The 12868-nt window shown below is 44.4% G+C and overlaps 1 protein-coding gene across 1 annotated transcript; it reads left to right on the top strand.

Moving 5' to 3' along the window:
* The first annotated feature begins 1857 nt into the window (after positions 1-1857).
* LOC124050361 (platelet-derived growth factor subunit A-like) lies at positions 1858-12822 on the top strand. The gene is made up of 6 exons (XM_046372838.1): positions 1858-2736; positions 3010-3106; positions 7337-7444; positions 7759-7952; positions 11279-11405; positions 12187-12822. Exons 1-6 carry the CDS (start codon positions 2674-2676, stop codon positions 12195-12197), a joined length of 600 nt encoding a protein of 199 aa, XP_046228794.1. The 5' UTR covers positions 1858-2673; the 3' UTR covers positions 12198-12822.
* Positions 12823-12868: the final 46 nt, after the last annotated feature.

Below are 12868 nucleotides of genomic sequence, written 5' to 3'. Positions count from 1 at the left end.
TGGATTTCCAGATTCCTGTGCTGCTTTATGAAGCTTTAGCTCTGGAAAGTCTTTCACACTCCCACAACAGTTTCCTCCAGTGACCCAAAGAAATGTACAAATGCTATGTGCCTCCCACGTCACACACTCCGTTAGATGCATATTAAAGGACCAGGTTAGCGCTGTTATGTAATGTAATGTTAACTCATCAGAAATCACAGATTTAAACACAACTATAACAACCCAAAGATGACCTCGTCTCTTTTGGGCTGACCCTGTCTGTGCTCCTGCCTTTTTCACAGTATGTGCTGACACTGAGAACTCAGCCACTCTGTTCAGGTGGTGCAGATGGATGGATGGAGGCTTAAAAATGAACTGACAGTCGCGACAAGCTAATCGTTTCTGAGAAATTAGTGATAAAACCAGTTTAAGGTTGAGGTTTGGTTGCGTTCAGGAAAAGTAAAGCTGTTTGATTAACGTTAGGGAAAGACTGTGTTCATGGTCAGAAGAAATCTGAGCTGACTGTCAACACGACTCTGAGTACAGAAGCATTAAATGTGACATTTTGGTGTTAATTTAGTGTGAGGAGTCATTTTAATATTTCAACTTAACCACCACAAGAGGATGGATGGATGGATGAATTTATTTTTTTATTTTATTTACTTTATTGATCCCTCACTGATTGAAACACACACACAGGAGCAGTGGGCTGCCATGTCAGACGCCCGGAGGAGCAAAGTGGGGGGATTAAGTGCCTTGCTCAAGGGCACATCAGCTGGCTAAAGGCATTATTAATCACTCCACCACACCCAGAGTTTTTTGGGCTCCTCTAAAAGTTTGACAACTTGTTTTTCAGATCAGATGACTGCCACAAAACCCATTTTAAAAACTTGAAAATTACTTGAAAATGACAACCTGGGAGTCCGAGTAAAAGCGAAAAGACAGAAGAAGGACGTGAAAGCAGCATCAAGACATACCCAGCGCGCTCCATGGGAAGCTCTTCCAAACATGTAACTCTAACATGAGCGACCCCTTCATCTGTCTTACATCTGCAGCAGCAGGACTAACTTTTCTCTTCTCTCTCTGCACAAATAAGGTTGGACTTTGTACTCAATCTTTGGTCTAGACATTCATTAATGAGCTTTATTACACACCAATTAAACACTGACAGGGCCACTGATCTCTCTCTCACACACACACACACACACACACAGAATTTACAACCATCCAGTCTAATACGCGACTTAGTGTTCTATGACCTTCCATTAATGGGCTTGTGGTTCAAACGTTCGAAACCTTGTGTGTAAATTGTCCGCTCAGGATGGATCCTTAATCCAGCCACATAAACAGTAGCTGACGTAGGACCTTCCCATAATGGGCAGGTCAGGACGGATACCATATCCAGTCCTGTTCACAACTTCCGTCGACGGGCTGGTGGTTCTAATGCATGTTCGACATCCTTCTCTTAATGGCAAGTCAGGACGGATCCTAAATCCAGTCCAGTTCACAACTTACCTGTTCTACAAATTTCCACAATTGTTGGACTTTTTCCCATATGTCTCCATGAGCCATTGGTATCTGAAAGCTGAAAAAATCTTTAGTTGCCATGAAAATGCAGTAGTTCCAAACCAGTCAGGTTCACTATGTCTATGCCTCATGATCTCACAAGCGTATGGAAGAATACATTCTAGACCGATGATGGCAAAACAGAATGTTTTATCATGTTTATAATGGCACACACACATAAACACACACACGCGGGCGCAGACACACACATACAGAGAGTGGGACTTGTTGAACAACTGATTCACAAATGTGTGAGGTTACAGTGTATCATCATCATCATCATCATCACGAGTCTGTCAGTCTAAGAAAACAGCTGTGATAAAAACGAGCCTCTGCGTTGGACCAGTTGACAGCCTGAGTTGGCGCTCTGTAGGCTTTCGTGTGTTGTGCAAAGCGCGCTCGCGGCGCGGCAGCACGGGGACGCGCGCGGTTATATCCTGTGACTGGAAGCATCCCGACTTCATTCACCCCGGAGTTCCCAGCAGTCCTGTGATCTGACAGCAAACTCCTCGTGCCTGCGCCGTTTTTGCTCTTGTTTCGTCGACTCCTCGTGCTCGGAACAGGTTCGGTTATCGCAGGACATTTCAGTTTTAAAGCTTGAACCACTTTCTGAGATTTGCCCATGAAACGTGCCAAGATGCTCAGCCGCTGCAGGACGCACAAATGTGTGGTTACGAACGGATTATACTGAGGACAAGATGATGGATATTGTTGGACGTGTGAATGTAGAAGAAAGATTTTCATGATTCATTTGAACGACTGTTCTTCTGAAAACGAACAGCTGCAGGGCACCAACTTGACCTCAGTTATTTTTGATTTTTTTTTTTTTTTTTGATGCTGCATGCCACTGGACAGACGTTTGAACGGCCTTAAACGTGCTTTGGGCTCACTTTTATATTATTCTGGAATTCTCACCTACAGTGACCAGCTTGGCTCTGTACTTTCACCGCCTTTCATTCAAGAGTCCAAGAATCAGCTTCACATTCAGTCGCTCTTTCACTGAGGTCGTGGTTGTGGACAGTCCTCCCGAGGGATGTTTCTGGGCTCCCGCGAGCAGGGAGCGACAGCCCGGCTCCTGCAGTGGACCTTCGCCTCGTCCTGGTGCCTATGCAGCGGATCTGAGAGGAGATGAGAGCCGCGGTGTACCACCTCCTCGCCGGCTACCTCTGCCTGTTACGCACCGCTGCTGAGGTAAGACAGTTGTGGCTGATATTTGCTGTTTCTTGCAGTGAGATTTGTCGACACATTTCTTGCAACTCTTACAAAAAAGTAACCGCGGCACATGCCACAGATTAAATTCATTCTGCGCAATTACGCACGGATGCTTTTTGGCACAGGTGACCTGAGTGTTGTCCTTTTCTGAAGTAAATGCAACAGGCTGGCTGTCACTGAGTTTGCAGATTAGTGTTGCGCCAACAGTCTCGTCTGTGTCTCCATCCACATGGACTGACTTTCTTCCCACAGGAGTCTCCTCTCCCCCGTGAGCTGTTGGAGCGCCTCTCCCGCAGCGAGATCCGCAGCATCAGCGACCTCCAGCGGCTGCTAGAGATAGACTCCGTAGGTAAAGCGCTTCATTTTAATACAAGTTTCTCTCACTCCCACACGCTGGATTAGCGAGCCTTAGCCTACAGCAAAATGAGATTATTCGGTGAAAAATTCAGTTCATGTGACGTTTTGTGATATGAGCTCCATGACATAGCTGTTATCAGGGTAAAGGATTGTAGTGAGGACAAAATGCATGATATTCGGGTCAGTGGTTGTATGACACTTGATCGAGCCTTTCATGGAAAAGATGATGAATGAATGATGTCCCCGTGGCTTTCAAAGATCCCTAAAGGCTCTGAACTTCACACTGCTGACAAACATCAGTCCGCCGGAAGCTTCCCAATCCGGTTACCAGAATAAATGTTGGCACTATACGCTTCTCCCAACCAGGGAAACTTTACATTTGATATGTTTACATTTTAATTTTCATGATGTGACATCATTGTGGTTAAAATCTGATTAAGTTTATACACAGAAACACTTATGGGATGTCATGTGTAACGTTTTGCCTTATGGTACTTGGGTTTGACGCCAGAAGCAGGAAAATATCGGTGTCGGTCAATATCAGCAAAGGTGGCTACGAAATGTACAAACGGTTTCTAAAATAACAAAAATAAGTTTGTCGGCTGGGTCTTGAACTGTCGTCTCTTGCTTGTCATCCAGTGTTAACGTGAGTATTTTATTCTGGCGACCGGGCTGAAGCGTCTTTGTGCCTGTCAGAGCTGCGGCTTCAGACTCTGGACTGAGGTGTTGGTTGAATCTGGCTCAGCGCAGTGCGCACAGAGGATGCCTCACTGCGTGTTGCTCGGAAACCAGCGGCCCATCGTGCTTTTTACACCCACCGTGAACTCTGAGTTAACTGTCAGTGGTGAACTGAGAATGAGGTATAGATTTGGACAGAAAATGTTTGTTTAAAGGAGCATTCCACTAGATTTCAAAAATCACTTTCTGGTCATGCTGAGCAGAACTCAACAGGTGAAAACCAGTTGAATGCGATCTGCTGTGAGAAAAAAGTGATGTAAGACGGGTTGTCTTGGGGTTGGAGACATGGAGGTTTGAATGGGAAGCCTGCATTAGAAACTCCAGAGGGTGTAGAGTCTCAGAGGTGTGAGCATTCACCACTCAGAGGGAGTCTAACGAAGAGACAGCTGCATTATGGGAATTGTAGTGTTTTCGGAGCTTCATGATAAGAACTAAAAGTCAGGATATGTTAACTTACACTGCACGCTTACTGTAAAACCAGCCGAGTTCCTTCAGATTATGGAAGTACTACAACTTGCTGGTTTCTCCAAACAGTCAAAAATATTTAGATAAATGACCTAGTTTTTCAATCAGAGAGACATATTTCCTGCGATTAATACCCTTCAAGGGTTCAAGGATTCAAGGAGCTTTACTGCCATGAAAATGTCCACATGAACACGTTCCATTTTTTTCTGCTTCCTGTCAAATGTGTGGTGCTCATTGGAAAAATAACCCCTTTAAAAACATTTTCCCCCCTCAAAAACATAATGGCGATCTCTCTGTCTTCGTGTTTTCTTTTTCTTCGTGGCCTCTTTCTGGAAAAGCAGTTAGGTTCAAACTGTAACTGAAATTTGGGTTTAAAAAAAGTTTTTTGCACTTTTAAAAAGCCCATAAAGTAAACACCGTGTCAGTAAAGCACAATGACTACATGTCCACCACCACCAGACATTCACCTTCAATAAACCCAGTAGATGTCAGTTCTCATTATCCAGCTGAAACATCAGTCCTGACAGATTCAGTGAGGTGAGACAGGAGGAAATAACTGCGGACACAAAACAGACTTTCCTGCCTTTACGTCCCTGAGTCAGGCTCCAGATTCCTGCCACGCAAACTTTCTTCTGCTCCAAACTTTTGGTCGCCTGTGAAAAGTAGTCGATTCATTTTTTCTTTAATGTCTGCCGCCCCGAGCGGTGCCACCATTAATCCTGGCATCATTGAGATGCAAATGTCGAGTGTGACGGCTCCCCGGCTCGGTGGGGGTCAAGTGGCTCACTTCATTATGCTGTTGTCATGCTGCCCATTATTGGCCTGAGAGCAGGGCCCGCTGGAGGGCTGCTGTGTTGCTATGTATAATTCATGTTCAAATTCCTGCATGTCAGGGGGGAGAGAGAGAGAGAGAGAGAGAGAGAGAGAGAGAGAGAGAGAGAGAGACAGGCAGAGAGACAGACGGAGAGAGAGACAGACAGAGAGAGAGAGAGACAGGCGGAGAGACAGACAGAGAGAGAGAGAGAGACAGTCTGAGAGAGAGACTGACCGAGAGAGACGGACAGACAGAGAGACAGACAGAGAGAGACAGACAGAGAGAGAGACAGACAGAGAAACGGACAGACAGAGAGAGAGAGACAGGCAGAGAGACAGACGTGGAGAGAGAGAGAGAGAAATGGACAGACAGAGAGACAGGCAGGGAGAGATGGACAGAGAGAGAGGGAGAGACAGACAGAGAGAGACAGGCAGATAGAGAGACAGGCAGAGAGACAGAAATGTTGAAGTTGGACTTTGTTGCAGAAGCACATTGTGTATACAGGCAGGCATGTGTGCGTGACTGCTTGCACACACATATGGCAGACAAAAAAAAGTGACACACACACACACACACACACAAAGAAGAGTGTAGTTTGGTGTACAATCAAATTAAAACAGTCCTGTCCAAACATCATTTATGCTGATTTCCGGGATTTCCCACCACCACCACATCCCCCCGTGCACACACACACACACACACACACACACACACACACACACACACACAGAGCTTCACACTACACACGCCTAATTTATTTGCTATGAACGATCCTGTGGTTTGGTGGGGCTGAGATTTGAAATGATTTGAAGGATGTGTGAACAGTTCAGAAACACCTCAAGGACTTTTACAGCATCTTTCGATAAACACACACAAACACACACACACTCGCGCACACGCACACACACACACATAAGGCAGAGATCTGTGTGAAAACCTCCCTCGTTAGACTCAAAATCATCCCTAAACTAAAACATAAACTTCAGCTTGGATTTTTCCGCTTGTCATAATTTAAGGTTTATTTATTTGCTTCTGTGTGGTTAAATTAAAGCCATCAGACCTGAAGCATCAATAGAAACTGCTCATAAAGTTGATTTTTCATGATGCTGATTGACTGTAACAAAGTCCAAACTCCAAAATTGTTCGTAAACGTTACTTATTACCACATGAGCTCACATACACTCAGTGCACATAACAACAATAATAATAATACTAATAATAATAATAATAATAATAATACTGTGCTAAGAAATCTGAAACCTTTCCATGCAACCTGTAAGCTACATGCGTGAAGTTCAGTTTTAGGATTAAAGACGCTCAGGACGAGTCAGCTCTTTATCAGTCTTGCACTGTTTAATGTAAGCTCGTCTGGTGGTTAATGTTTTCTATATTTCAATGATGTGTTTTGTGCATTTTTAGCACGTTTTACGCTCAGGTCTTTCTGTGTTTTCATGCGTCACCAGGCTGACAAGACAAACTTCACCGATAATGTTGAGGTTCACTCTGCTGTCACCAGTTTGCTCTGAATGTGCCAATGAAACACGTGACCGTAACGGCCGTCGTGTCTCTCACTGAGCTGCTCTGGCGGCCTCACAGTCCTGTACAGACACAAACAAAGATTCGATGTTTTTGTTTACAAATCCTCAAAAAAAAAACAAAAAACAAAAAAAGCCACCACAGACCTTTAAGCTCTGAGGCAACAAAACAGCATTTTCTCAGCAGTGGAGTTCTGAACGAACTCCAGAGAAAGCAGATTTAAAATGTGTCTGGTATACGCTCCGATGGACTGAGTTTCTCACCGACTGCACGCAGAGAACTCAGTAACCTGCTGGCAGATCCAAACATCATAACTTAGTTAGAATAACCCGGTTAAGTTTGTGCCTTGATCAGGAGGGACTCGACAAAGACGTCCGTTTTAAAAGGCTCGCCGCGGCATGTGAACATCCTGCATGTCTGACTCATGTTTGTTACTGGTCAGTCTGTCAGCCATTTAATCATTTCATGTGGATATTCGTGCTCCCCAGAAGATAATTTTTCAGTGTTTTGAGCAAAATTTAAGAACGTTCATGCTTCCCAGAAGAATAACCTCTCACATGTGTTTTGTCCTTCAAATATGAGTCTCAATGTGTGTGTGTGTGTGTGTGTGTGGGAATATTTATGAATGGTGAGAGTGTGTGACTTCTCTGTCATTTTGTCTTTACCCAGAGAACGAGGTGCTCGGGGAGACCAAACAAAGCTATCACAAGGACTTCTCTCACAGTTTTCTCGACCTGAAGAGAACACACACACTCACCAGGCACAGGAGGAGCACCGGTGAGACACACACACACACACACACACAGTATTAGTACTCAGTGACTTTTCACCTCCGTATATTCTCAGGTTTCAGTTGTGTTCTGTGCCGTGTTTTGTAGTTGTTGATCTTTTTCAGAATGACCACAAGGACCGAAGACACAAGAGTCTCAGCTATCAGTGCGTTACATGTTGATATTCATGTAATATCACAGTACTAAGACTCTGAAAGTTCTCTGTGGTGCTGATGTCCCACAGATGGAGCGGTTGAAAGTGACAAAGTGTTTGTTGCTCTTTCTCCCTCTGCGAGCTCTGACCTGTTTGATCTCCTGCAGTGGTGGAGGAGGCCTTGCCGGCGGTGTGTAAGGTGCGGACGGCGATCTACGAGATCCCCAGGAGCCAGGTGGATCCCACCTCAGCCAACTTCATCATCTGGCCGCCCTGCGTCGAGGTGAAACGCTGCACCGGCTGCTGCAACACCAGCAACATGAGATGCCAGGCGGCTCGCAAGCACCACCGCACGGTCAAGGTAAGCTACAGGAACAAGGAACCACGTCTGGAAGTGTGTCTTCCGTAATATTGAAACAGTTGTGTGCCATGTTGTGTGATAATCTTTCCCTCTAACAGAAAGCTTTCATGTAAGGTTTGAAGACTGGTTGCTGAATGAATGCAAAAACAATATTTGCATATGAATACATATTACATTATTATTATCAGAGTCATTACTGAGTTATATCTAAACTCACAGGCTTTCTAAAGTGGTGTCAGGATCTCTGATGTCTGGCAAGATCAACTTCCATCAGCCCGTTCAGAAATCATAGAAAAAAAGTAAAACATCGGATTTAACTGTATGTAAAGCACAAACAGGAAATACAAATGACCAAAGCTGTAGATTTGCTGTGATTTAGAAATGTAAATAAATAAGCTGGAGGCAAAAGAGCAAAAAAAAGGTGGAGGTGGAGGTCATCTCCGCTTTTCATCAGCTCTTGTTAAATTCGCTGTGCAGTTCAGGAGAAAGACTGACTGATGTTCTGCTGGTTTTATTTCTACCTCATAATACCACAGGAAACTGACGTCTGATGTTAGGGAGCGTCTCAAAATGACCTTTTCAGAAATGAGATTTTCATTTTTTTTCCTGTAGCTTCCTAACTTTTATCATAAAAACTTTATTCTCATGTGGACGTCTTCACATGAAACAATCTCATATTAAAAAAAAAAATCCCCAAAACAGTATGACTAATGAGCTATCATCACCAGTTTTTTGTTCTCCCAGAGGAAACATCAGACCAACCACCAATGGAGATAATCACACCAACTTAAGGTAGAAGTCCTGCCCACTTCTACTACGAAAGTGACGAACAAACACAAACAAAAAGACAGCAGAGGAGGCAAAAATACTTCCTAAGCTTTCATTCTCACCAGTCCACCATGTTGGCACATCCTTCGTAAACAACTACAAACACAAACATTTTGTAAGAGGCTTCTGTTATTTGTCTTTTAGTGGCACCGACACACACACACACACACACTCAAAACTAATGATGGCACAGAGCATGTAAACACACAGCCATTTACTGGAGGTATACACTCTACACCTGCCAAAAACAATTACTCTTCCTGGCTTAACCATTGTGTGTGTGTGTGTGTGTGTGTCTGATTGAGAATCTGGCAGTGAGTCAGTTCAAGAACATAATAGCTTCCTTTTGATCTCTGCCAGAGCTGGAAATAAGACCCAGTAAACCCTGACTGGTTCACACCATCAGCCAAGTGGGAGCTGACCCAAAACGTGTGTGTGAGTGTGTGTGTGTGTTCAGCACACCATAAAGGGCTCTAAGATGCACTTTTAAATCAAGAGAATGACATTAATGTGATATTGATATTCACTGTGTAAATCTGAGTGTATTAACTGCACGTTCTGATACACGGACTGATATGATTACCATCACTGTTATGGCTACTTCAATTACTGATTATCTAAACGGGGTTTTATGTGTCTTTTGATGTCAGTTGTGTGTAAAATTAGACAAAAAAGTCTACATGCAAAGATAAAAATGCAATAAAAGTGAATGAGACTGAAAAGCAGAAGTGAGCGAGTGGGAAATAAGAAGAGTGGAAGATATAGAAATAAGAGAAGGTATTTGTGCGTGTGTGTGTGTTGCCAGAGGTCAAGAGGGAAAAAGCTGAAGAAGAAAAGAGAAGGCGAGTTTGATTGTCTGTGCTTTGGCCTGCTGATACTCAATCTGAGATGAAAGGACTCGTCGTTTGTCCGCCCGCAGAGGAAATCAAAAATAAAGTCACTCACATGTGCTGAGATCCAGCGTTCAGATGCACTCACACACAGCCGGAGGGAAAGCGGCAGCGCTGAGGTTTAGGTGGTGTGTCCGCGTGTGAGACGCAGAGACAGCGATAACATCAGCGTTAGCGGCTTGACCTCTGCGCTGTCATAGCAGGCTGCGACAGGCGTGAGAGTTTGCTGGACTCTGCTCGATTATAATGGAGCAAGTTTCTGTTTGAGAGTTCAACTGCATCCCTCGGTCTTGCCCAGTAATGAGGGTAAGCTGTAGCATGTGATCAACAGGTGAGCTGGAGTAGAGTTGGCAGAGATGTGGGTGCTTTGCTGGACTGTAAACCTCTTTTAGCTACGAGAGAGACCTGACCGAGCTAGCAGCCGCAAAGTCACAGCAAATTAAAAAGCAACCACTTGGAGGAGCGTAGCAGAGAAGAGCTGGAAGACAACACAGTACGACTCTAGAGGCCGACCAGGTGATCTTCATTCCACCCATCACCTGTGGTGATTTTTACAATCCAGTGCACTGTGTTAATACACAACAAATTTGCAAGAGAAACGTAATCCCTCACAGATTCTGTCTTTGTCGACATAACGAGGAAACCTTCAGCTCCTGGCAGCTAAAGCCTGATTAACATTTTCAAGGCTGCGTTGAGAGACAACGTGGCCACTTGGTTGAAGTTCAGCATCTTGGCAAATACGTCTCTTCACTTTCTGATGGACGCTTAAATGATGCAGCTCTCCAGTACAGTTTGAATTCGCAGCCTGTTAGCTTAGCGTAGCACAAAGACTGGAAACAGCTCGTCTGGCTCTGTCTGAAGGGACCAATCTGCCACCAGCACCTCCAAAGCTGGTAGACCGTGTCTGTTTATTTGGTAAACGCTAATTCACTGCTTCCGTGGATGGTTATGCGTGACTCTTGGCTCTCAGCAGCTGCCAGGCAACCAGCAGTGACTGCAGGAAGTAACTGTTTGAAAAGGTTAACGCCTACTTGAAGCATGAGAGAAGACTCATTATATTTAACCTAAAACCGTCTTCGTTTTGTCACTTTAACGGAATACTTAATGTGACATGAAGAGCAGGACATGACCCGCCGCCTCCAGATGGCTGCACTTGTATAAGTATGAGTGAATAACCACTCAGACCTCCTCTGTATGACTTCAGTGCAGCATATGTCACACTGATTGGGCTGTTAAATAAAACACACTTTGTAGGATGCGGGCTTGAACTTTAATCTCAGACAGAAGCAGTCGATCACGCTGTGTCATGGCTCACTCTTTTAGCAGCCTGTCATTAAAGGTGAATCCTGGCCTGATTGGTGCTTTAGCAGCACAGCTCCTCACCTCAGCTGAACCTCGTGAGTCTGCGCTCGGCTGTCTCTGATTCTGTCTGGACTTGAAGCAGAGATGTTTGTGTAATCAGACCTGGAGCTCCATGACTTGGCTCCTTGTCCGGGACGTGAAATCGATTTACTGACACGATTCACTTCTCTCTCTCTCCCTCTCTTTCACTCTCTCTCTCCCTCTCTTTCACTCTCTCTCTCTCTCTCTCTCTCTCTCTCTCTCCAGGTGGCAAAGGTGGAGTACGTGCGGAGGCGTCCCAAGCTGAGGGAGGTGCACGTGAGGCTGGAGGATCACCTGGAGTGCATGTGCACTAACAAACACCACATCAGCCCAAAATCAGATGCAGACAATGGTGAGCATACAGTTGTTTGTTTGTTTGTGTGTGTGTGTGTGTGTGTGTTATGCATTGGCTATAATGTAAAGGCTGCTTCAGCTGATAAGAGATCTGAGGTATTTTTTTCCTCACTGCTTGCACACACACACACACACACCCTCCTACACCCCCAGCCCCCCTTTTATCCAAAAGTCTCTCCTGCACTACAGACAGGAAAGAAGAATTGCTTTTCCCAGTTCAAACATGTATTAAAGGGTGTGTGTGTGTGTGTGTTTGTCGTGGGGGATGTTTGTGACACTCTCACTGGGCTTCACTGTGAGCAAAATGTATAAAAGTGTCATAATAATAATATATAGTAATATTTTCTTTATTAAATTGCACTGTAAATTACTCAATGAATGTCAGTTTCTAATCCTGTGGAAGGTCTGCAGTCGGCGTTAATCCCTGCAGCAGCCATGCAACTTCCTGCTGACACACGTACCTCATCTGAATCTAAAAATGTGTATTAAAACACGCCGTTCGTGACATAAACATTGTTTTTAATGCAACTTTGTAACATCCATCCCAAAGATTAAAAACAGCCTTTAGGCTACCTGGCTCGTTCACAGTGTTGTTTATCAATGTGTTTTGTCTGTGCATTGTTAAACAAAACCAATAAATAAATAGATAAACAGATAACACTTCATCAAAACCATAAGACATAAGACAAGTAGCCCCTTCAGATAAACTGAGCACAGCTACAGTTACAGCACAGGTGTGTCGAGGTTTCCTCATCTGCACTCGACTCTTCTCCCAACAGGCATCAGGTGAAGAGAGCCGGGCAGATGGAGGAGTGGAGGACACCTTCAGCCTCGAACGCCTCCACCGTCCCCTGCCATCAAGTGACCGCGAGAGGTTTGATGGCGTGTATTTTGACCAGCAGAGGCCTGACGGACGACACCTGACTCACGTGGACCTCGGCTGTACTTTGAAAGATTTGCGAAAGAAAACCTGCCACACACACAGAAACGAATAAGAAACAGGCTGACGGTTTCCTCGACGGAGAAGAGAAGCCATTAGGTGATGAACATTCAGAACGTTGAACGCAAAGTGAGGTGGATTGTGGGATATCAAAGGACTTATTGTCTGCGTCTTGTTCCTTCTAAAGACTATAAACCGCTCAGTGACTCAGATTATAAACTGGGTGGAATCCCTACTCGAAACAGTGACTGGGATTATGCTTTTGTATTCCAAGATTTACTCTTCCTCAGCAAAACACACACACACACACACACACACACACACACTTATATCCTCTTATTTTTATAACCTCTCATTTCCTATCACTGTTCTGTTTCTACTTCTGTTATGTTATCAACATTAAAGAACGGAGGGAAGAAAATGCTCCTGTTATGACATGTTACTGACACTAATAAACTATTTATATGAAAACAAAGTGAGTGTGGTGATCGGAAAACAGCTTTAAGACAAACGGGTTTTTC

The sequence above is a fragment of the Scatophagus argus genome, chromosome 2, assembly GCF_020382885.2.
Source record: "Scatophagus argus isolate fScaArg1 chromosome 2, fScaArg1.pri, whole genome shotgun sequence".
NCBI classification, from domain to species: Eukaryota; Metazoa; Chordata; class Actinopteri; family Scatophagidae; genus Scatophagus; species Scatophagus argus.
Note: the sequence above shows the minus strand (reverse complement) of the source record. Positions and strands in the feature narration are given on the sequence as shown.

Coding starts and splice junctions, on each gene's coding strand:
- LOC124050361 (XM_046372838.1), top strand. CDS start 2,674: ATGAGAGCCGCGGTGTACCACCTCCTCGCCGGCTACCTCTGCCTGTTA. Junction 3,107..7,336: donor GCTAGAGATAGACTCCGTAG/GTAAAGCGCTTC, acceptor GTCTTTACCCAG/AGAACGAGGTGCTCGGGGAG. Junction 7,953..11,278: donor AGCACCACCGCACGGTCAAG/GTAAGCTACAGG, acceptor CTCTCTCTCCAG/GTGGCAAAGGTGGAGTACGT.